The sequence below is a fragment of the Oncorhynchus kisutch genome, linkage group LG5, assembly GCF_002021735.2.
Source record: "Oncorhynchus kisutch isolate 150728-3 linkage group LG5, Okis_V2, whole genome shotgun sequence".
NCBI lineage: Eukaryota > Metazoa > Chordata > Actinopteri > Salmoniformes > Salmonidae > Oncorhynchus > Oncorhynchus kisutch.
This window is the reverse complement of record NC_034178.2, coordinates 24,072,633-24,096,257: the sequence shown is the minus strand read 5'-3', so window position 1 is coordinate 24,096,257 and position 23,625 is coordinate 24,072,633. Positions and strand designations below refer to the sequence as shown.

Sequence of the window (23,625 nt, the reverse complement as noted above, 5' to 3'; positions counted from 1 at the left end):
AATGTAACAAAATGTGGAAAAAGTTGAGGGGTCTGAAAACTTTCCGAATGCACTGTATACAGACACATTTTCGGAATGGAAAAACGCTTTCAATGTAAACTTAAACAGCCTACACCAAATAGAACATTTTTGCCCACTGAAGTTGGTTAACAATGCCGAACTGCAGTCAGGTCAAGTCCCCGGTGAGGACGACAAGCACGCAGATGAGCTTCCCTGAGACTGTTTCTAACAGTTTGTGCAGAAACTCTTCAGTTGTGCAAACCCATAGTTTCATCAGCTGTCCGGTAGCTGGTCTCAGACAATCCCACAGGTGAAGAACCCGGATGTGGAGGTCCTGAGCTGGCGTGGTTACACGTGGTCTGCGGTTGTGAGTCCGGTTGCACTTCCTGCCAAAATGTCTAAAATGACGTTGGAGGCAGCTTATATCTGGTGGACATTCCTGCCGTCAGCATGCCAATTGCCCGCTCACTCAGACTTGTGACACTTCTGTGGCATTGTGTTGTGTGACAAATCTTCATATTTTAGTGTGGCCTTAATTGTCCCCAACACAAAATTTGAGAGGAATAAGCTTTTTGTGCTTATGGAACATTTTGGGGATATTTTATTTCAGCTCATGAAACATGGGACCAACACTTTACATGTTGCGTTTATATTTTTGTTCAGTATATTTTTCTTGTGACAGAAGCAAGAAGTATTAGCTGGTAGATTTGAGCTTTTGATGGCTGTAGATGTGCATAAAGATAAACACACGTAACTTTACTTTCCAAAGTCTGGTGGTTTATTCACCAGCTAGCATACAGCCAAATATGCTCCTTGTTCTATCTGTGATACAGTGGTACCAAAGACAGCACAGTATGAAGATAGGCAGAAACTGCTTCTCCAATAGAAATCCCTGATCACGCTTGTAGGCGTTGTCAGGCAATGTTGGCTAGATAAGCTACAACACAGAAACATGCCTTCGGATCTAACATTCATCTCGCACCGAACTGCGAATGTGCAGACCATCAAATCAAAGGCACTCCCTTCAATATAAAGTAGCTTTTGTCACTGTCACAAGGTTGGAGTAATAACATTTTCAACTATTTTAGACATTGGCTCAACTCTAGGTTGTACTTTTAGATTTCAAGAAAATTAACAACCAAGGAAGAATTTTTCACTTCTCTCATTGACTTCTCAAACTGAAAACCCCGGCCTCGTCTGCTTGGTCTGTTTCGCAAGTGTGTAAGCACCTCTAGCTTTAGAATCTCTTTGGCGGTACTGGTACATCCAGATACCTCCGAGTGACTGTGACCTACCCATGATGCTCTAGTGATGACCTAGGCAACAATAAACAAAAACACATTCCATATTTAGGCTAAGGCTAGGTTAGCCATAACATTGCCTATGGCTGGTTCTGGAGATGGTTTGTCATAAGCATTTAGGGAAAACTTTGCCATCTAATGTTCTCTAAATGGGTGTTCTTGTGTCCACTGCAAGTGAAAATCTGTGCTGCAGAGAGGTAGAGGAGAAAGCATATGTTGCAGATTGCATTTCATTCTCAGTACATAGTCATCAATCATGCAAGGGAAAATGACTGGTTGTTATGAGCCCTTTGTTGTTCACACAAGAAACCTATTTCCAATATTTATATAGCTACCATCACATAACAGATGAAAGGGTAAAGGGTTTATAATAATCTTTGAGCAAAAGTGTATGCCATAGGATTAGGAATGAGTAATTTAATAGGATCTCTGTGGTGTATGTATGCACTGTACAGGTGATGGCAATGTGCAAAAACGTGTTGGTGGCATGCTATACACCCAGGTTTTGCCCTATATGCCTCAACCCATATGCCCGGCTGTATGCAATGCTTACAGGCAAGAACATGGGGACATGGATGCTGAAATAAGTGGGTAGCAAAGTATGCTATGTTAGAGCATAGGAAGGCTTCTAATTATAGGGAGACTGGACATCCCTATAATAACTGATATAACTGATATATAAATTAACCCCCAGTCAATCGGGAAATCTAACCCTGAGCAAAATAATAGTGGACTAGAACACACCTGTAGGCTTTCTGTAGATTGGAATAACTTTTTATTCCATTTCAAAGTCTTCAATCAGCTCAAGCATTAACCAGTGATAGCAGACACTCATATATGTTTTGGCGGATGCTTTGTTGGTGTCAGAGGTGGAACTGCATTGGTCAAATCGGTGAGCAGCTGCTCTTGCGATCATTTTCACGAAGCCACACACGCCCTACTCCAGTCAGAAGTTCAGAATGAGAAAGTGTAGGCTATATAGAAATAATTACGCTCAAATTGAAAAATCATTAAAGGAAATTAGGATCTCTTATCCTAATCGAGGTGCAGAGCACATTTTATATTCCAGTGTTCGAACTTGTACACAAGGCTGCATGGGATTCTGTTAATGCGACACGGTGCAGCCAATGGCAATGGCAATGTCCACTTTAGGTATAATGCCGGGAGCCACTTGAGGATTTGACAGCTCAGTTCCACCCTGACACCGTCAAAACAACTCTGCAGATGTTGGCTAAAGCGGATCTGATTGAATCAAGCCCTTAGTTTGCAATTGATAACAGGTTCTGAAAGGTAGGCAAATTGTTGGCAGAAAGTTGTTGTGCATTAGTGTCGTGGGTACCTAAGAACAAATGTCCACTTGGTAATCCCAGCGTGTGCAGACCAGCTCCCCGATCCCACCTACACTGGCTTAAAACTAACCCCATTAGATTGATTTAGTGAGTCAAATTGTGTAAACATCTTTACTTTATTTGAAGGATATAACTCTTTTAAAAACTGTATTTATTGCAATTACAACCACTGCCTCAGCCTCTGTCCATCTGGTCTCATGCAGCACAGCAGTCCTGTAAAACAAATGGCACAAATGTAGAGTTAGTTCATTAAAGTTATTGTAGGTGGAATCCTAAATTTGAGATCTATGTAATTTCACTTTTGTGCAAATCATGATGTGATGTCAGTAGAAGATTTATGGCAGAAATGATGTGTTGATATGACTCAGCCCATTATGTTATGGCTCCAAATCCAACATCAACAAATCTTAGTGGTAGGATTCCATGACTTACCTTCACTATACTTGCATGAGTGTGTAGACAGCACTCTGAGCGCAGACATGAAATACAGAGGTATATTAAAGTTGAATAGTGATCAGTCTCCATCATAGCTCCAAATCAAACATCAACATTACCTAGTGATAGAATTTGAAGACACACTACTGTTCAAAAGTTTGGGGTCACCTAAAAATGTCCTTGTTTTTGTTTTTTTTGTCCATTAAAATAACATCAAATTGATCAGAAATACAGTGTAGACATTGTTAATGTTGTAAATGACTATTGTAGCTGGAAAAGCCTGATTTTTAATGGAATATCTACATAGGCGTACAGAGGCCCATTATCAGCAACCATCAGTCTTGTGTTCCAATGGCACGTTGTGTTAGCTAAGTTGATCATTTTAAAAGGCTAATTGATCATTAGAAAACCCTTTTGCAATTATGTTATCGCAGCTGAAAACTGTTGTTCTGATTAAAAGAAGCAATAAAACTGTCCTTCTTTAGACTAGTTGAGTATCTGGTGCATCAGCATTTGCAGGTTCGATTACAGGCTGAAAATGGCCAGAAACAGCCTTTCTTCTGAAACTCGTCAGTCTATTCTTGTTCTTAGAAATGAAGGCAATTCCATGTGATGAATTGCCATATTGAGGCCTGTGATACATTTTCTTCAAAAAGTACAATCTTTGTCCCCATGTGCAGTTGCAAACCGTAGTGTGGCTTTTTTATGGCGGTTTTGGAGCAGTGGCTTCTTCCTTGCCAAGCGGCCTTTCAGGTTATGTCGACATAGGACTCGTTTTACTGTGGATATAGATACTTTTGTACCTGTTTCCTCCAGAATCTTCACAGGGTCCTTTGCAGTTGTTCTGGTATTGATTTGCACTTTTCACACCAAAGTACATTAATCTCTAGGAGACAGAACGTGTCTCCGTTCTGAGCGGTATGACGGCTGCGTGGTCCCATGGTGTTCATACTTGCGTACTATTGTTTGTACAGATGAATGTGGTACCTTCAGTGGGAGACTCCCCAAATATATGGAAGAAAGTACTCTGGTCAGATGAGACTAAAATTGAGATTTTTGGCCATCATGGAAATGTCTGGCGCAAATCCAACACCTCCCATCACCCCGAGAACATCATCATTTTTCATCAGCAGGGACTGGAAAACTGGTGGATGCGCTAAATACAGGGAAATTCTTGAGGGAAACCTACTTTATTCTTCTAGAGATTTGACATGGCACCTTCCAGCAGGACAATGACCTTCAGGATACTGCTAAAGCAACACTCGAGTGGTTTAAGGGGAAACATTTAAATGTCTTGGAATGGCCTAGTCAAAGCCCAGACCTCAATCCAATTGAGAATCTGTTGTATGACAAAGATTGCTGTACACCAGCGGAACCCATCCAACTTGAAGAAGCTGAAGCAGTTTTTCCTTGAAGAATGGGTAAAAACCCCAGTGGCTAGATGTGCCAAGCTTATAGAGACATACCCCAAGAGACTTGCAGCTGTAATTGCTGCAAAAGGTGGCTCTACAAAGTATTGACTTTGAGGGGGTGAATAGTTATGCACGCTCAACTTGTCGTGTTTGTTTCACAATTAAAAATATTTTGTATCTTCAAAGTGGTAGGCATGTTGTGTAAATCAAATGATACAAACCCCACCAAAATCTATTTTAATTCCAAGTTGCAAGGCTACGAAATAGGAAAAAAGCCAAGGGGGTTGAATACTTTCGCAAGCCACTGTACATTTCAGTCATTTAGCAGGCGCTCTTATTCAGAGCGACTTACAGTAAGTATTTGAACTTGTCCTCTGTGGGACCATCGAACCCACAACACTGTTGTTGCAAGTACCATGCTCTGCCAACTGAGCCACCAGGCTCTCCTGGACATGGTTAGCTACCGATGTCCACTTTGTCACAATTTCCTAACCAGTACAGGTGGTTGATTATGGACCTCCCCCAGCACCTCACCACATCACAGTTTCTCTCCTTCCAAAGAGCATTCTCCCATTCTTCTCTACAGATCCTCTCAAGGTCTGTCAGATTGGACGGGGAGTGTCGCTGCACAGCTATTTTCAGGTCTCTCCAGAGATGTTCGATCGAGTTCAAGTCCGGGCTCTGGCTGGGCCACTCAAGGACATTCAGAGACTTGTCCCGAAGCCACTCCTGCGTTGTCTTGGCTGTGTGCTTAGGGTCGTTGTCCTGTTGGAAGGTGAACCTTCTCCCCAGAGGTCCTGAGCACTCTGAGGAAGGTTTTCATCAAGGATCTCTCTGTACTTTGCTCTGTTCATCTTTCCCTTGATTGACTAGTCTCCCAGTCCCTGCCACTGAAAAACATCCCCACAGCATGATGCTGCCACCAGCATGTTTCACTGTAGGGATGGTGCCAGTTTTCCTCCAGATGTGATACTTGGCATTCAGGCCAAAGAGTTCAATCTTGGTTTCATCAGACCAGAGAATCTTGTTTTTCATGGTCTAAGAGTCCTTTAGGTGCCTTTTGGTAAACTCCAAGCAGGCTGCCATATGCCTTTTACTGAGGAGTGGCTTCCATCTGGCCACTCTACCATAAAGGCCTGATTGGTGGAGTGCTGCAGAGATGGTTGTCCTTCTGGAAGGCTCTCCCATCTCCACAGAGGAACTCTGGAGCTCTGTCAGAGTGACCACCGGGTTCTTGGTCACGCCCTTCTCCCCATATTGCTTAGTTTGGTCGGGCGGCTAGCTCTAGGAAAAGTCTTGGTGGTTCCAAACTTCTTCCATTTAAGAACGATGGAGGCCACTATGTTCACTATGCTGCAGATATTTTTTGGTATCTTTGGTGGGCGGCACTCTCTTGGCAGGTTTGTTGTCTGTGCCTCAACACAATCCTGTCTCGGAGTTCTATGGACAATTCCTTCAACCTCATAGCTTGGTTTTTGCTCTGACATGCACTGTCACTGTGGGACCTTATATAGACAGGAGTGTGCCTTTCCAAATCATGTCCAATCAATTGCATTTAACACAGGTGGATACCAATCAAATCGTAGAAACATCTCAAGGATATGACCAATGGAAACAGGATGCACCTGAGCTCAATTTCGAGTCTCATAAAGGGTCTAAATAAGGTATTTCTGTTTTTAATAATTAATAAATGTGAAAAATGTTCTAAAAACCTGATGTCACTTTGACATTATTGGGTATTGTGATTGATGAGATTGATTGATGAGGATTTAAAAATATATATATTTTAGAATAAGGCTGTAATGTAACAAAATGTGGAAAAGGGGAAAGGGTCTGAATACTTTCCGAATACACTGTATGGCTGACTCTTCCACGTCTTGATGTGGTTGCAGTGAGGGCATATCTGTACAATGGAGATCAGTATGCCTTTGAACCGCTTTCTGAAGATTTATGTTCTGGTGCAAACCAGACAGGAGTGGAAAAGCTGCAGCAGACAGTCTTCGTACACAATGTAATTCCTCAACATGTGAACAGGTGTGTTAAGGACTCTGTAATTGCCAGTATGAGGTACACTTTTTTCACTGTCTACATTAGTCTACAACACACTTAGTCATAAAATCACATTACAAGCTCACTACAGTGTCATCTTACAGTTTGGCATCGCAGATGGTGTTTGTGTCATCATCAGGGTGGCAACTGGAGTCATCGTTGGAAAAGTCCAAGGAGCTGAGGACTGCAAGGAGCTGAGGTTTCAGGCATGCACACCAGTGTTGCTGTATTTGAAGACACGCTCTTGTGTTTTGGCTGGAACTGGGTGGCTGTAAATTATACAGAAAGACAACTGATGTTTTGGTGTCTCTGTGATACTCCTATCATGGCTTACCATCCACATGCAACTCTTTGTGGTGATAAACAGGCAAAATTACACGTTTGATAATCTAGTGGCTACATAAATCATTATCTCATTCCCATTGGCAAGTCCAGTCAAACTGTCTGCCCCCAAACCCCTTTCCCACTTGAGTGCAGCCTGTCCCTCTCACACTCTCCACAGCTCCACTGAACCCTACCTCAGATAGCAATTTGTATTGATATTGTTTCTTAGAGATGTTTTTCAGAGCTTTTTTTTTTGGAGCTGCGGATTTACACAGTATGTCTGTATTTGAAGTAATCTGAATGTCAACTATGTCAGTAACAACAGTAACATGAGGTAACATTACATCTGAATAGGTGGGGAGAGGCAAAGGGAATAGCCAAGCCAACTAGCTAATTATTCGTGTTGTTTCTACTTGAGCGTCATAAACTCGACCTTGCTCCTCCTTTGTGGGGATGCTTGCGCAGAGAAATTACAAGCCTGTGGCGGGTCTGCCTGGGAGCAATCTCTCTTCTGCTAAAAACCTGTAAATATATGTATATTGTAACCTAGAAAGTTTTGGATACGTTATGTCCTAAACCAAATAGTTTGGTAGCTTGCTAGCTGAACTGAACTCACTTCATTCGGATGTTTTGATATCATACATTTATCACAGCTAAGCTAACGTCGTTAGCTAGCTAGTTTATTGCATAAGCATTTCATGTAATGATGTAGCTAACTAATTGTAGAAGGGGCACAGTTATAATTTACATTTGATCAGATAACTAGCTAGCTGAGAAGTTCTCTTTTACTTACAGTCTTGCCGTCCGGGTAAATGGTTGGAAAAGCATCTTCATTGAGTCAAATCCTCATTTGAAAGCCCAGCTCCACCGGCAAGTAATTTAAAAAAAGGACTCCCGGGTGATATACACATTGCAGACTGACACGTGTACAGTTTCTTACGACTCTTCAAAGCTGAGGAAAGTCATCCACTGGCAGTAAACATGAGGATGGAGAGGGCAACTCATACAAACTCCAGTCTTTGATGTTTCAACACCGTAGCCGCGGGGCATTGCACAATTGGACAGACAGACAAACGTATAAAGCTACAAAAAGACAAAGAGATACAGAAGTGAGACAGATAAACTTGGACAAAACTACAAACAGACAAATGGATTTAGACAAATAGACAGATTGATATGTAGATACAGAGTGCAAAATAGCTGTTTAAAACAGCAGCAATAGCAAGTGGACGTCGAAAGGATGTTTGGCTCAGTCGTGAAGAGGAATAACTTTGAATGTGTTTCTAATTAATGTTTTAAAAATTCAGGCCATGCTTGTGGGTGGTAACATTTAAATAAAACCCAGCCCTGAAGCAAAACGTAGGCAAAAAATGATTTGTACTTCGTCTCATAGGAAAACACAACATTGACTTGGATTTGCAATAAATGGGCAGTTCGGATTTGTCCAAATATATCATACTAAATATCATACTAAAAGGGTGACTTATTGATTTAAATCGTGCAACATCATGGGTAAGCTCTGGCCATTGTCTTTCAACTCTAAAAATAGGATTTCTACTCGCATGGGCGTTTTTAAAGAATTAAAAAGTTATTTCAGAACTTGAATTACTTGCCAATACAACTACATGAATCTAGAAAATACAGTGGGGCAAAAAAGTATTTAGTCAGCCACCAATTGTGCAAGTTCTCCCACTTAAAAATATGATAGAGGCCTATAATTTTCATCATAGGTACACTTCAACTATGACAGACAAAATGAGAAAGAAAAATCCAGAAAAATCACATTGTAGGATTTTTTATGAATTTATTTGCAAATTATGGTGGAAAATAAGTGTTTGGTCACCTACAAGCAAGCAAGACTTCTGGCTCTCACGGACCTGTAACTTCTTCTTTAAGAGGCTCCTCTGTCCTCCACTTGTTACCTGTATTAATGGCACCTGTTTGAACTTGTTATCAGTATAAAAGACCACAACTTCACAACTTCAAACAGTCACACTCCAAACTCCACTATGGCCAAGACCAAAGAGCTGTCAAAGGACACCAGAAACAAAATTGTAGACCTGCACCAGGCTGGGAAGACTGAATCTGCAATAGGTAAGCAGCTTGGTTTGAAGAAATCAACTGTGGGAGCAATTATTAGGAAATGGAAGACATACAAGACCACTGATAATCTCCCTCGATCTGAGGCTCCACGCAAGAGCTCACCCCGTGGGATCAAAATGATCACAAGAACGGTGAGCAAAAAACCCAGAACCACACGGGGGGACATAGTGAATGACCTGCAGAGAGCTGGGACCAAAGTAACAAAGCCTACCATCAGTAACACACTACGCCGCCAGGGACTCAAATACTGCAATGCTAGACGTGTCCCCCTGCTTAAGCCAGTACATGTCCAGGCCCATCTGAAGTTTGCTAGAGAGCATTTGGATGATCCAGAAGAAGATTGGGAGAATGTCATATGGTCAGATGAAACCAAAATAGAACTTTTTGGTAAAAACTCAACTCGTTGTGTTTGGAGGACAAAGAGTGCTGAGTTGCATCCAAAGAACACCATACCTACTGTGAAGCATGGGGGTGGAAACATCATGCTTTGGGGCTGTTTTTCTGCAAAGGGACCAGGACGACTGATTTGTGTAAAGGAAAGAATGAATGGGGCCATGTATTGTGAGATTTTGAGTGAAAACCTCCTTCCATCAGCAAGGGCATTTAAAAAATATATATATATTTCACCTTTATTTAACCAGGTAGGCTAGTTGAGAACAAGTTCTCATTTGCAACTGCGACCTGGCCAAGATAAAGCATAGCAGTGTGAACAGACAACACAGAGTTACACATGGAGTAAACAATTAACAAGTCAATAACACAGTAGAAAAAAAAGGGAGTCTATATACATTGTGTGCAAAAGGCATGAGGAGGTAGGCGAATAATTACAATTTTGCAGAGAAGTTGAGGTTTAGCAAAATACCAGCAACAGTGTGTGAAAACCTTGTGAAGACTTACAGAAAATGTTTGACCAAAGGGTATACAATTGCCAACAAAGGGTATACAACAAAGTATTGAGATAAACTTTTGTTATTGACCAAATACTTATTTTCCACCATAATTTGCAAATAAATTCATTTAAAATCCTATAATGTGATTTTCTGGATGTTTTTTTTTTTTTGTCATCGTTGAAGTGTACCTATGATGAAAATTACAGGCCTCTCTCATCTTTTTAAGTGGGAGAACTTGCACAATTGGTGGCTGACTAAATACTTTTTTGCTTCACTGTAAGTTTTGTGGGTCAGAGTGCAGTATTTATTTAGTTAAGTGCCTTCGGAAAATATTCAGACCCATTGACTTGTTCCACATTTTGTTAGGTTGCAGCCTTAATCTAAAATCGATTAAATAATTTGTTTTCATCAATTTACACACAATAACCCATAACGACAAAGCAAAAACAGTATTTTAGAAATGTTTGCTAATTTATACAAATATTTTTTTAAATCACATTTACATAAGTATTCAGATCCTCTCAAGCTCTGTCGGGTTGGACGGGGAGTGTTGCTGCACAGCTATTTTCAGGTCTCTCCAGAGATGTTTGATCGAGTTCAAGTCCAGGCTCTGGCTGAGCCACTCAAGGACATTCAGAGACTTGTCCCGAAGCCACTCCTGCGTTGGTTTGGCTGTGTGCTTCGGGTCGTTGTCCTGTTGGAAGGTGAAACTTCCCCCTAGTCTGAGGTTCTAAGCGCTCTGGAGCAGATTTTCATTTAGGATCTCAATTTACTCCGTTCATCTTTGCCCCGATCCTGACTAGTCTCCCAGGCCCTGACGCTGAAAAACATCCCCACAGCATGATGCTGCCACCACCATGCTTCACCATAGGGATGGTGCCAGGTTTCCTCCAGACGAGACATTTGGCATTCAGCCCAAAAAGTTCAATCTTGGTTTATCAAACCAGAGAATTGTGTTTCTGAGAGTCCTTTAGGACCTTTTGGCAAACTCCAAGCAGGCTGTCATGTGCCTTTTCCTGAGGAGTGGCTTCAATCTTCCCACTCCACCATAAAGGCCTGATTGGTGGAGAGCTACAGAGATGGCCATACTTCTAGAAGGCTCTCCCATCTCGACAGAGAAACTCTGGAGCTCTGTCAGAGTGACCATTGGGTTCTTGGTCACCTCCCTGACCAAGGCCCTTCTCCCCCGATTGCTCCGTTTGGCTGGGCGGCCAGCTCTAGGAAGAGTCTTAGTGGTTCCAAATCCATTTAAGAATGATGGAGGCCACTGTGTTCTTGGGGACCTTCAATGCTGCAGACACATCTGTGCCTCGACACAATCCTGTCTTGTAGCTCTACGGACAATTCCTTCGACTTCATGGCTTGGTTTTTTCCGTGAGATGCACTGTCAACTGTGGGACCATATATAGACAGGTGTGTGCCTTTTTTATTTTTACATTTGCAAAAATATCTAAAAACCTGTTTTCACTTTGTCATTATGGGGTATTGTGTGTAGATTGCTGGGGATTTCAAAATGTTTATCCATTTTAGAGTAAGGTGGTAACAAAATGTGGAACAAGTCAATAGGCAAGTCCAGGGGGTTGCCTAGCAGCACTTGCCTCTAACAGCTATCACGACAGCTCAAATGGCTTTGAAAAAATACAATTTCAGCTAATAGGGAGAAGTGTCTAACAAAATAATTATATTATGGAATTCACTAATCATAAACTATTTACATATAATAGAAATGTGGGTACATTTGTGGACAAAATTCAAAATTACTGAACTGTACCATGAAAGTTTAATTTCTAAATGGCCGTCCTGTAGTAATGTTGCCGGCATGTCAATGTCCATTCTAGTGTTTCATTTATTTATGTACCTGATATTGTAAGTACGTCTCTTGTGGGGTTAGAGAGCTGTACTCTGCTGGGCTCTACTTTACCTGAGATTTGAAGTATGTCTCCTGTGGGGTAGACAACAGGTCAGCTGAAGCGATATCCAGATGTAGGAGGATCTGACGGAAAGAAGGTCTGTTCCTGGGCTTACAGCTCCTGGGAGCAGAAAAAAACAACATTAGAACATGTCTACTTCTACCTTTTAAAGGGTAACTCTCAACCCCAATTTCAGCCTTTGTCCAATGCCTTCAAAAAATAAAAACGCATTCAGGTGAGAAGTTGTGGGTGGGGAGAATTGCTCATAAATACACATTTTGGGGGTGGGTAAATGTAGTTATACCTGACCCCAACAATTTCTCACTAGCATACTTACCAGAAGTCCACTGGCATGCTCTGATAATAAAATGGTGTGCATCGCAAGCAAATATGGCTCTGGATAGTTATCTCACCGTGGTAATATGCCAAGTTCCTGACATTAATTGCCACTTGCCAGTTCAAATTCCCCATGCAGTTATTTATTTATTGTGGACTCTGTATTGTTTTGGGAAGAAAAGTGCTATCGTCACTGTGAAAAATGAAGATTAGGGGCTCAATTCAATCCAACCCGCATTGCAGTATTTACCCAGTAGCTTTTTTTCCAATGGTCAAATTACTCACAGATTTGTCTTGGGTACTGTATAACAACTACTACCACCCATCTCACAGGTATGCTTTCCCTTTCAGAATTAGATGTATGTGCAGGTAGCTTGCGATTGACCTGTTGGAGACCACAGACATAGAGGTGCCTCTACATCAGGATTTCAATCGTAGAGTTGAACCGCTGTGGGCAAAAAGAGCTAGCAATCTAGCAAGATTGTCAATGTTAACCTAAAGCTTCGGAGGTCCATAGTTATCAATATAATGCCTTGTGATATATAAGTGCTCACACCCTCACCAATCTGTCTCATTCAGTATAATGAACCATGCCCTCAGTGCTGTGCACCATGCATACTTTCATGTTCCCAACTAAAAGACCAAAAGAAGTATGTGAACACCTGCTCGTCGAACATCTCATTCCAAAATGATGGGCATTAATATGGAGTTGGTCCCCCCTTTGCTGCTATAACAGCCTCCACCCTTCTGGGAAGGCTTTCCACTAGATGTTGCAACATTGCTGCAGGGACTTGTTTGCATTCAGCCACAAGAGCATTAGTGAGGTCGGGCACTGATGTTGGGTGATTAGGCCTGGCTCGCAGTTGGCGTTCCAATTCATCCCAAGGTCAGGGCTCCGTGCAGGCGCCAAGTTCTTCCACACCGATCTCGACAAACCATTTCTATATGGACATCGCTTGGTGCACAGGGGCATTGTCATGCTTAAACAGGAAAGGGCCTTCCCCAAACTGTTGCCAAAATGTTGGAAGCTCAGAACCGTCTAGAATGTCATTGCATGCTGTAGTGTTAAGATTTTCCATTACTGGAACTAAGGGGCCTAGCCCGAACCATGAAAAACAGCCCCAGGCCATTATTTCTCCTCCACCAAACTTTACAGTTGGCACTTTGCATTGGCGAAGGTAGCGTTCTCCTAGAATCCACCAAACCTAGATTCGCCGGACTGCCAGATGGCGTGTTTCATCACTCCAGAGAACACGTTTCCACTGCTCCAGTGTCCAATGAGTTTTACACCACTCCAGCCAACTCTTGGCCTTGTGCATGGTGATCTTAGGCTTGTGTGCGGCTGCTCTGCCATATAAACCCATTTCATGAAGCTCCCGACGAACAGGTATTGTGCTGACGTTGCTTCCACAGGCAGTTTGGAACTCAGTAGTGAGTGTTGCAACCGAGGACAGATTTCTACGTGCTACGTGTTTCAGCACTCGACGGTCCCGTTCTGTGAGCTTGTGTGGCCTACCACTTCGTGACTTAAAAAGTTTTTTTTTCATGAAAGCTACTCTTGTAGCTCTTGTTTATCTCCTCCTCAGTTACAGGCATGTTTATGGCCTTTCCTCCACGACTCCCTCCCTTCATCCATCTCTCCATTTCTCTACCTCCCACCGCTTTCCCCCTCCCTTCCTCTCTCCCATTCCTCTATCTCACCAGCACTGTCGCAGCAGTATTTTGAATCCATCTGGGCAGCTCTCTGGGACGGGCAGGTTCAAGCTGTTGTTGCCCACTCCCCAGATGATGGCCGAGGAGTCCACGTCTTTATACGGCACCTCTCCTGTTAGCATCTCCCAAAGTACCACACCAAACGACCTAGAGTGAAAGAGAGAGACATCTATGAGCTCCAACTAATCTTTAAGACTAACCTTTCCATACCACCCTGCATCCTACAGCTGGCCTGCCTCTAAAGCTAAGCAGGGTTGGTCCTGGTCAGTCCCTGGATGGGAGACCAGATGCTGCTGGCAGATGATGCTTCCCTCTAGTCTAAGGAGATCCCAGGATAGTGAAGGGGATATTGCCCTGCCTAGGGTGCCATCTTTCAGATGAGATGTTATAAGGGTGTCCTGTGGTTTAAAAAAAATCTCATGGCACTTGTCGTAAGACTAATGTTCTAAACCTTGGATTCCTAGCCAAATTCCCAATCTGGCCCCTTTTAATCATGACTACCAAATCATCCCCCTGATTCCCAATTGGCATATATCACACCTCATTTCTCCACCATGACAGCTGATGTGTGGTGAGTGTTCTTAAGCAAAATGGTTTCCATGCATCCCCCTAAGTGGCTGTTACACATTGGTCATGGAAGAGGTAAGTTTGTCACCTTACTATGTAAAGCACTTTTAGCACCTACTGTAGGAGGAAAGGCATTATATAAATGCAATAAATGATTATACAATAAAGACTGAAATCACTCTAGTACACAAGTTTTATAAGACATCAAATTCCTACCCCACTTGTGTTTGTTTTTCAGCCTCTTATGTACCCACCATACTTTTTCCAATGTTGTTTTCATCTCTGAACTAACACACAATGAACACAACACTGTGTACATGTTTGTTTGAGTAGTAAAAGGGGTTAGTCAGACAGCCTGTGTTTATGTGTGTACTGTGCTCCCCTGGCCGCCGATGCAGGTCACCACCACTCATGAGGACTGTGAGCTCTCGTTCTCCGTGGCCGACGCGAGTAGGAAATGTAAGCGTGCTAACCCTCGCAAGGCTGCCGGCCCAGACGACATCCCAAGCCGTGTTCTCAGAGCATGTGCAGACCCGTTCAATCTCTCCTTATCCCAGTCTGCTGCCCCAATTGCTTCAAGATGTCCACCATTGTTCCTGTACATTGTTACTAAACTAGCACTCACTTCTGTCATCATGAAGTTCTTTGAAAGGCTAGTTAAGGATCATATCACCTCCACCTTACCCGGCACCCTAGACCCACTACAATTTGCATACCATCCCAACAGATCCATGGATGACACATTCGCCATCACACCTGCACACTGCCCTATCCCATCTGGACAAGAAGAATACCCATGTAAGAATGCTGTTTATCAACTACAGCTCAGCCCTCAACACCATATTGCCCTCCAAGATCATCACTAAGCTCTGGGCCCTAGGTCTGAACCCCACCCTGTATAACTGGGTCCTGAACTTCCTGACTGGCTGACCCCAGGTGTTGAAAGTAGGCTGATCCTCACAAGGGTGCATGCAGGGCCTCCTCCTACACTCCCTGATCACCCATGACTGCGTGGCCACGTACGTCTCCAACTCAATCATCAGATGACGCAACAGTGGTAGACCTGATTACCAACAACGATGAGACAGCCTACAGGGAGGAGGTGAGGGCCTTGGCGGAGTGGTGACAGGAAAATATCTCTCCCTCAATGTCAACTAAATGAAGAAGCTGACCGTGGACTTCAGGAGACAGCAGAGGGAGCATGCCCCATGTCCACATTGACGCGGTCGTAGTGGAGAGTGTGAAGACAATGTGGTGAAGAAGGCGCTACAGCGGCTCTTCAACCTCAGGAGGCTGAAGAAATTCAGCTTGGCCGCTAAGATCCTCACAAACTTCTACAGATGCACCATTGAGAGCATCCTGTCGGACTGTATCACCACCTGGGACGGCCTCTGGAGAGCCCTGCGGTTGCAGGCGGTGCAGTCAGCCCAATGCATCACCGGGGGCACACCGATGGTCCTCCTACAGCAGCTACAGCACCCGGTGTCAAAGGTAGGCCAAGAAGATTGTTGGAGCCAAATTCTCATTTTCTTTATTTGTGCTATAGTTATTGTTTTGCTCAATTTATAAAAAATATATTATTGAATAAGTATAAGTATAAATATTTAATTATGAATTATGGAGAATGGTTGTAGAACTCATGTGTTTCTATTATGATTATCACGGGTATCACAAGCCTTTCCTGGACACACCCCTTTTTCCCCATGTTCCCCTTCCTTTTACCTATTGAGTTTTTTTGCAGTATGGGTCTACTAGGCCTCAGGTATGGCGGTACCTTCCCATTTTATTGACCTCTACACTACAACTTGCAACTAAGACATCTCCTACGAGTCTATCTTTCGTTTACAGTTTAAATCTGATCGCTTTGACTTTGTTCATTGATAGCCTATGAAATGGAAAATAAATGTTTGTTTTTACACTATTTGGGCTTTGGATCCCCTGTTCTGTGGTTGCTTTGGAAGCGCATCTGACTACGACATCACATACAGTACCTGTGGCCTCAAGGCAAGTTTGGCCTTATATAAGATCATCAAGGACCTCAGCGACATGAGCCATGGCCTGTTCCCCCCGCTACCATCTAGAAGGCGGAGACAGTAGAGGTGCATCAAAGCTGGGACAGAGAGACTGAAAAACAGCTTCGATCTCCAGGCCATCAGACTTTTAAATTGTCACCACTAGCTGGCCTCCACCCAGTACCCTGCCTTGAACTTAGCCACTGTTACTAGCCAGCTACCACCCGGTACTCTACCCTGTACCTTGGAGACTGCAGCCCTATGTACATAGTCATTGAACACTGGTCACTTTGATAATGTTTACTAACTATTTTACCCACTTTGTTTGTATATATTGTATTCTAGTCAAGGTTAGCTTCCGTCCTCCTCTGGCTACATTGACTTCAATACAAAACCTAGGAGGCTCGTAGGCCTCAGCCCCTTCCATAGATATACATGATAATTGTGACCACTTCAACCAAACAATTATTTTGCAGTAAGAACTGACATGTTGTCCATCCAAACATAGAATTAGGATCAGAGAATGAACCTAGGGTGTTGTATTGGGATTGTGCCACAGAGCATTTATGGGGGTTCTGTGGGTTGAGAAACTTGGTGACATTGTTGGACAGAGATTAAGATCAACTCTATAAGGCCATAATTAAACAATAGAATGCTCATCCATAAGCGGTTCTCCTAGTGGCCGGGGACTTTAATGCAGGCAAACTTAAATCCGTTTTACCTCATTCCTACTAGCATGTCACATGTGCAACCAGAGGGGAAAAAAACTCTAGACCACCTTTTCTCCACACACAGAGATGCATACAAAGCTCTCCCCGCCCCCCATTTGCTCCTGATTCCTGCTTACAAGCAAAAACTAAAGCAGGAAACTCAAGTGACTCGCTCAATACCGAAGTGGTCAGATGACACGGATGCTAAGGACTGTTTTCCTAGCACAGACTGGAATATTTTCCTGGATTCATCCAATGGCATTGAGGAGTATACCACCTCAGCCATCGGCTTCATCAATAAGTGCATCGATGACACCGTCCTCAGTGATTTTACGTACATATCCCAACCAGAAGCCATGGATTACAGGCAACATCCGCATTGAGCTAAAGACTAGAGCTGCCAATTTCAAGGAGCGGGACACTAATCCCGCTATGCCCTCATACGAACCATCAAACAAACACAGCGTCAATTCAGGATTAAGATTGAATCCTACTACACCGGCTCTGATGCTCGGCAGATGTGGCCAAGCTTGAAAACTATTACGGACTACAAAGGGAAACCCAGACGCAAGCTGCCTTGTGACGTGAGCCTACCAGACGAGCTAAATGCCTTTTATGCTCGCTTCGAGATAAGCAACACTGGAGCATGCATGAGAGCACCAGCTGTTTTGGACGACTGTGTGATAACGCTCTCGGTAGCCAATGTGAGCACGAACTTTAAACAGGTTAACATTCACAAAGCCACAGGGCCAGACTGATTACCAGGACGTGAACTCAAAGCATGCGCGGACCAACTGCCAAGTGTCTTCACTGACATTTTCAACCTCTCCCTGAAATACCTACATGTTTCAAGCAGACCACCATAGTCCCTGTGCCCAAGGAAGCGAAGGTAACCTGCCTAAATGATTACCGCCCCGTAGCACTCACATTGGTAGCCATGAAGTGCTTGGAAAGGCTGGTCATGGCTCATATCAACAGCATCCTCCCGGATACCCTGGACCTACTCCAATTCACATACCACCCCAACAGATCCACAGATGATGCAATCTCAGTTGCACTCCACACTGCCCTTTCCCACCTGGACAAAGGGAACACCTATGTAAGTAAGAATGCTGTTCATTAACTACAGCTCAAGGTTCAATACCATAGTGCCCACAAAGCTCATCACTAAGCTAAGGACCTGGGACTAAACACCTCCCTCTGCATCTGGATCCTGGACTTCCTGATGGGGCGCCCCCAGCTGGTAAGGGTAGGCACCAACACGTCTGCCACGCTGATCCTCAACACTGGGACCCTTTGGGGGTGTGTACATAGTCCCCTCTTGTACTCCCTGTTCACCCGTGACTGTGTGGCCAAACACAACTCCAACACAATCATTAAGTTTTCTGATGACACAACAGTGGTAGGCCTGATCACCGAAAATGATGAGACAGCAGTGTGGTGCCAGGACAATGACCTTTCCCTCAATGTGAGCAAGACAAAGGAGCTGATCATAGACTACAGGAAAAGGTGGGCCGAACAGGCCCCCATTAACACCGACGGGGCTGTAGTGGAGCAGGTTGAGAGCTTCAAGTTCCTTGGTGTCCACCTCACCAACGAACTATCATGGTCCAAGCACACAAAGACAGTCATGAAGAGGGCACGACAACACCTTTTCCCCCTCAGGAAAATGAAAAGATTTGGCATGGGTCCCCAGATCCTCAAGAGCATCCTGACCGGTTGCATCACCGCCTGGTATGGCAACTGCTCAGCATCTGACTGTAAGGCGCTACAGAGGGTAGTGAGTATGGCCAAGTACATCACTGGGGCCAAGCTTCCTACCATCCAGGGCGTATATAATAGGCGGTGTCAGAGGAAAGGCGGAGTCAGAGACTGTTTTCTCTGCTACCGCGCGGCAAGTGGTACCGGAGCGCCAAGTCTAGGACTAAAAGGCTCCTTAACAGCTTCTACCCAGGGGCTGAACCAGAGTGCCACCCCAAAATTTCGGGTGCCACCCCAAAATGTAATTCGCTACTGGCAGTTTGATGCTGATTGACATCTCATTTCAACTCTTGTTGAAAGAAGCATTTATTTTGATGTTTGGCGGCAGATATTTCAAATCGAGGACGAGGAAGAGAGAATATTAACTTTGATTGCGAGATACATAAGAATAAGAAGAACATTCAGAAGGAGAAGAGGGAATATTTCCACAGCTCCACAAGCTCTTTTTGTGATTAGCAAAAGCGTTTAGGTTTCCTGAACAACGCTGTGTAAGTTAACGTTAGACCTTTGGCTCCATTTAAAAATATATATACTGTATATATTGCACCTTTATTTAACCAGGTAGGTCAGTTGAGAACAAGTTCTCATTTACAACTGCGACATGGCCAAGATAGAGCAAAAGAAGTGCGACACAAACAACAGAGTTGCACATGGAATAAACAAACATACAGTCAATAACACAATAGAAAAGTCTATATACAGTGTGTGCAAATGTGGTAAGATTAGGGAGGTAAAGGCAATAAATAGGCCATAGTGGCGAAATAATTACAATTTATCAATTAAACACTGGAGTGATTATGTGCAGAAGATGAATGTGTAAGTAGAGATTAGAGGTCGCCCGATTAATCAGAATGGCCGATTAATTAGGGCCAATTTCAAGTTTTCATAACAATCGGAAATCTGTATTTTTGGACATACCGATTTGGCCAATATATATATATATTTTTTTACACCTTTATTTAAATAGGCAAGTAAGTTAAGAACACATTCTTAATTTCAATGACGGCCTAGGAACGGTGGGTTAACTGCCTTGTTCAGGGGCAGAATGAGAGATGTTTACCTTGTCAGCTCGGGGATTCAATCTTGCAACCTTACAGTTAACTAGTCCAACGCTCCAACCACCTGATTACATTGCACTCCATGAGGAGGCTGCCTGTTACGCGAATGCAGTAAGAAGCCAAGTTAAGTTGCTAGGTATCATTAAACGTATCTTATAAAAAATAATCAATCAATCATAATCACTAGTTAACTACACATGGTTGATGATATTACTAGTTTATCTATCGTGTCCTGTGTTGCATATAATCTATGTGGTGTGTATTCTCGAAAAAGGACCGTCTTGCTCCAATGTGTACCTAACCATAAACATCAATGCCTTTCTTAAAATCAATACACAGAAGTATATATTTTTTTTAACCTGCATATTTAGTTAATATTGCCTGCTAACATGAATTTATTTTAACTAGGGAAATTGTGTCACTTCTCTTGCGTTCTGTACAACAGAGTCAGGGTATAATGCAGCAGTTTGGGCCGCCTGGCTCGTTGCGAACTGTGTGAAGACTATTTGTTCCTAACAAAGTGTTAAGGGATTTATTATCAATAATGACTAATTATGTATACATTTCAATCAGGACTGACTAATCATAATATTATTATGTTACTGTATATGTATGAATTTTCTTTTTAATCCTAGTACTGAATATAATGTGTGTAAATATAATCAAGAATTAGAACAATGACTGTCTGTTCCTTGGTAGAAATGAATTAACTATATCACCAGACTGGCTAGAATGCTTATCTACACAGGTTGACCTTGGCTCTAGACGGTGTGGGAAGGCTTGATAACTATACAGCCTTTGTACCAGTGTCAAGAAGAGACGGAACAGTTTCGAAAACGCTGACGTCATTTTCAGTTTATAACAGGTGATAAAATGTATCATGGGCAGTACTCACGAGAATAAACGCAGCTGGTTGATTTCAAAGACTGGTCTCTGCCCATTTTATACAAATAAGGGTCTTGCAAACTCTTATGAATTGACAGAGTGATTCATTTTAATTGGGTATTAAAACATAGAGGAATTTAATTCCTGTAACACAAAGACAGCCAACTTCGCCAAACGGAGGATGATATAACAAAAGCGCAATTTGCGTGAAAAAAAATCACAATCGTTGCACGAATGTACCTAAACATAAACATCAATGCCTTTCTTAAAATCAATACACAGAAGTATGTATTTATTTAAAAGAAATCCAGGTTAGCAGGCAATATTAAACTAGGGAAATTGTGTCACTTCTCTTGCATTCATTGCACGCAGAGTCAGGGTATATGCAACAGTTTGGGCCGCCTGGCTCATTGCGAACTAATTTGCCAGAATTTTACGTAATTATGACATAACATTGAAGGTTGTGCAATGTAACAGGAATATTTAGACTTATTCGTTAGTTATCCGTATTTCACTGAAAGAATAAACGTTTTGTTTTCGAAATGATAGTTTCCGGATTCTACCATATTAATGACCTACGGCTCGTATTTCTGTGTGTTATTATGTTATAATTAAGTCTATGATTTGATAGAGCAGTCTGAATGAGCGATGGTAGGCACCAGCAGGCTCGTAAGCATTCATTCAAACAGCACTTGTGCGTTTGATTTTTTATACCTTTATTTAACGAGGCAAGTCAGTTAAGAACAAATTCTTATTTTCAATGACGGCCTAGGAACAATTCAGGAGCAGAACGACAGATTTGTACCTGTCAGCTCGGGGGTTTGAACCTTCCGGTTACTAGTCCAATGCTCTAACCACTAGGCTACCCTGCCACCCCAGCAGCTGTTCGCTGTGCTTCAAGCATTGAGCTGTTTATGACTTCAAGCCTATCAACTCCCGAGATTAGGCTGGTGTAAACGATGTGAAATGGCTAGCTAGTGGGGTGCGCGTTAATAGCGTTTCAAACATCACTTGCTCTGAGACCTGGAGCAATTATTCCCCTTGCTCTGCATGGGTAACGATGCTTCGAGGATGGCTGTTGTCGATGTGTTCCTGGTTCGAACCCAGCTGGGGCAAGGAGAGGGACGGAAGCTATACTGTTACACTGCCAATACTAAAGTGCCTATAAGAACATCCAATAGTCAAAGGTATATGAAATAAAAAATCGTATAGAGAGAAATTGTCCTATACTATAGTAACTACAACCTAAAACTTCTTACCTGGGAATATTGAAGAATCCTGTTAAAAGGAACCACCAGCTTTCATATGTTCTCATGTTCTGAGCAAGGAACTTTAACGTTAGCTTTTTTACATGGCACATATTGCACTTTTACATTCTTCTCCAACACTTTGTTTTGTGCATTATTTAAACCAAATTGAACATGTATCATAGGTACACTTCAACTATGACAGACAAAATAAATACAAAAAATCCAGAAAATCACATTGTAGGATTTTTAATAAATTTATTTGCAAATTATGGTGGAAAATAAGTATTTGGTCAATAACAAAAGTTTATCTCAATACTTTGTTATATACCCTTTGTTGGCAATGACAAAGGTCAAACGTTTTCTGTAAGTCTTCACAAGGTTTTCACACACTGTTGCTGGTATTTTGGCCCATTCCGCCATGCAGATCTCCTCTAGAGCAGTGATGTTTTGGGGCTGTTGCTGGGCAACACGGACTTTCAACTCCCTCCAAAGATTTTCTATGGGGTTGAGATCTGGAGACTGGCTAGGCCACTCGAGGACCTTGAAATGGTTCTTACAAAGCCACTCCTTCGTTGCCCGGGCGGTGTGTTTGTGATTATTGTCATGCTGAAAGACCCAGCCACGTTTCATCTTCAATGCCCTTGCTGATGGAAGGAGGTTTTCACTCAAAATCTCACGATACAAGGCTCCATTCATTCTTTCCTTTACACGGATCAGTCGTCCTGGTCCCTTTGCAGAAAAACAGCCCCAAAGCATGATGTTTCCACCCCCATGCTTCACAGTAGGTAAGGTGCAACTCAGCACTCTTTGTCCTCCAAACACGACGAGTTGAGTTTTTACCAAAAAGTTCTATTTTGGTTTCATCTGACCATATGACATTCTCCCAATCTTCTTCTGGATCATCCAAATGCTCTCTAGCAAACTTCAGACGGGCCTGGACATGTACTGGCTTAAGCAGGGGGACACGTCTGGCACTGCAGGATTTGAGTCCCTGGCGGCGTAGTGTGTTACTGATGGTAGGCTTTATTACTTTGGTCCCAGCTCTCTGCAGGTCATTCACTAGGTCCCCCCGTGTGGTTCTGGGATTTTTGCTCACCGTTCTTGTGATCATTTTGACCCCACGGGGTGAGATCTTGCGTGGAGCACCAGATCGAGGGAGATTATCAGTGGTCTTGTATGTCTTCCATTTCCTAATAATTGCTCCCACAGTTGATTTCTTCAAACCAAGCTGCTTACCTATTGCAGATTCAGTCTTTGCAGCCTGGTGCAGGTCTACAATTTTGGTGTCCTCTGACAGCTCTTTGGTCTTGGCCATAGTGGTGATTGGAGTGTGACTGTTTGAGGTTGTGGACAGGAGTCTTTTATACTGATAGCAAGTTCAAACAGGTGCCATTAATACAGGTAACGAGTGGAGGACAGAGGATCCTCTTAAAGAAGAAGTTACAGGTCTGTGAGAGCCAGAAATCTTGCTTGTTTGTAGGTGACCAAATACTTATTTTCCACCATAATTTGCAAATAAATTCATAAAAAATCCTACAATGTGATTTTCTGGATTTTCTT

The 23,625-nt window shown here is 42.8% G+C and overlaps 1 protein-coding gene across 3 annotated transcripts in view; it reads right to left on the bottom strand.

Annotated features, from left to right (window-relative positions):
• Positions 1-23,625, bottom strand: part of LOC109890133 (mitogen-activated protein kinase kinase kinase 12) — an 81,134-nt gene that overhangs the window by 19,395 nt on the left and 38,114 nt on the right. For all 3 annotated transcript variants that reach the window (XM_020482089.2, XM_031824698.1, XM_031824699.1), the window contains exons 6-7: positions 13,811-13,969; positions 11,785-11,893 (exon numbers count right to left, since the gene is read on the bottom strand). In XM_020482089.2, the coding sequence (XP_020337678.1) occupies positions 11,785-11,893; positions 13,811-13,969 (268 nt within the window). The remainder of the gene's footprint in view (positions 1-11,784; positions 11,894-13,810; positions 13,970-23,625) is intronic.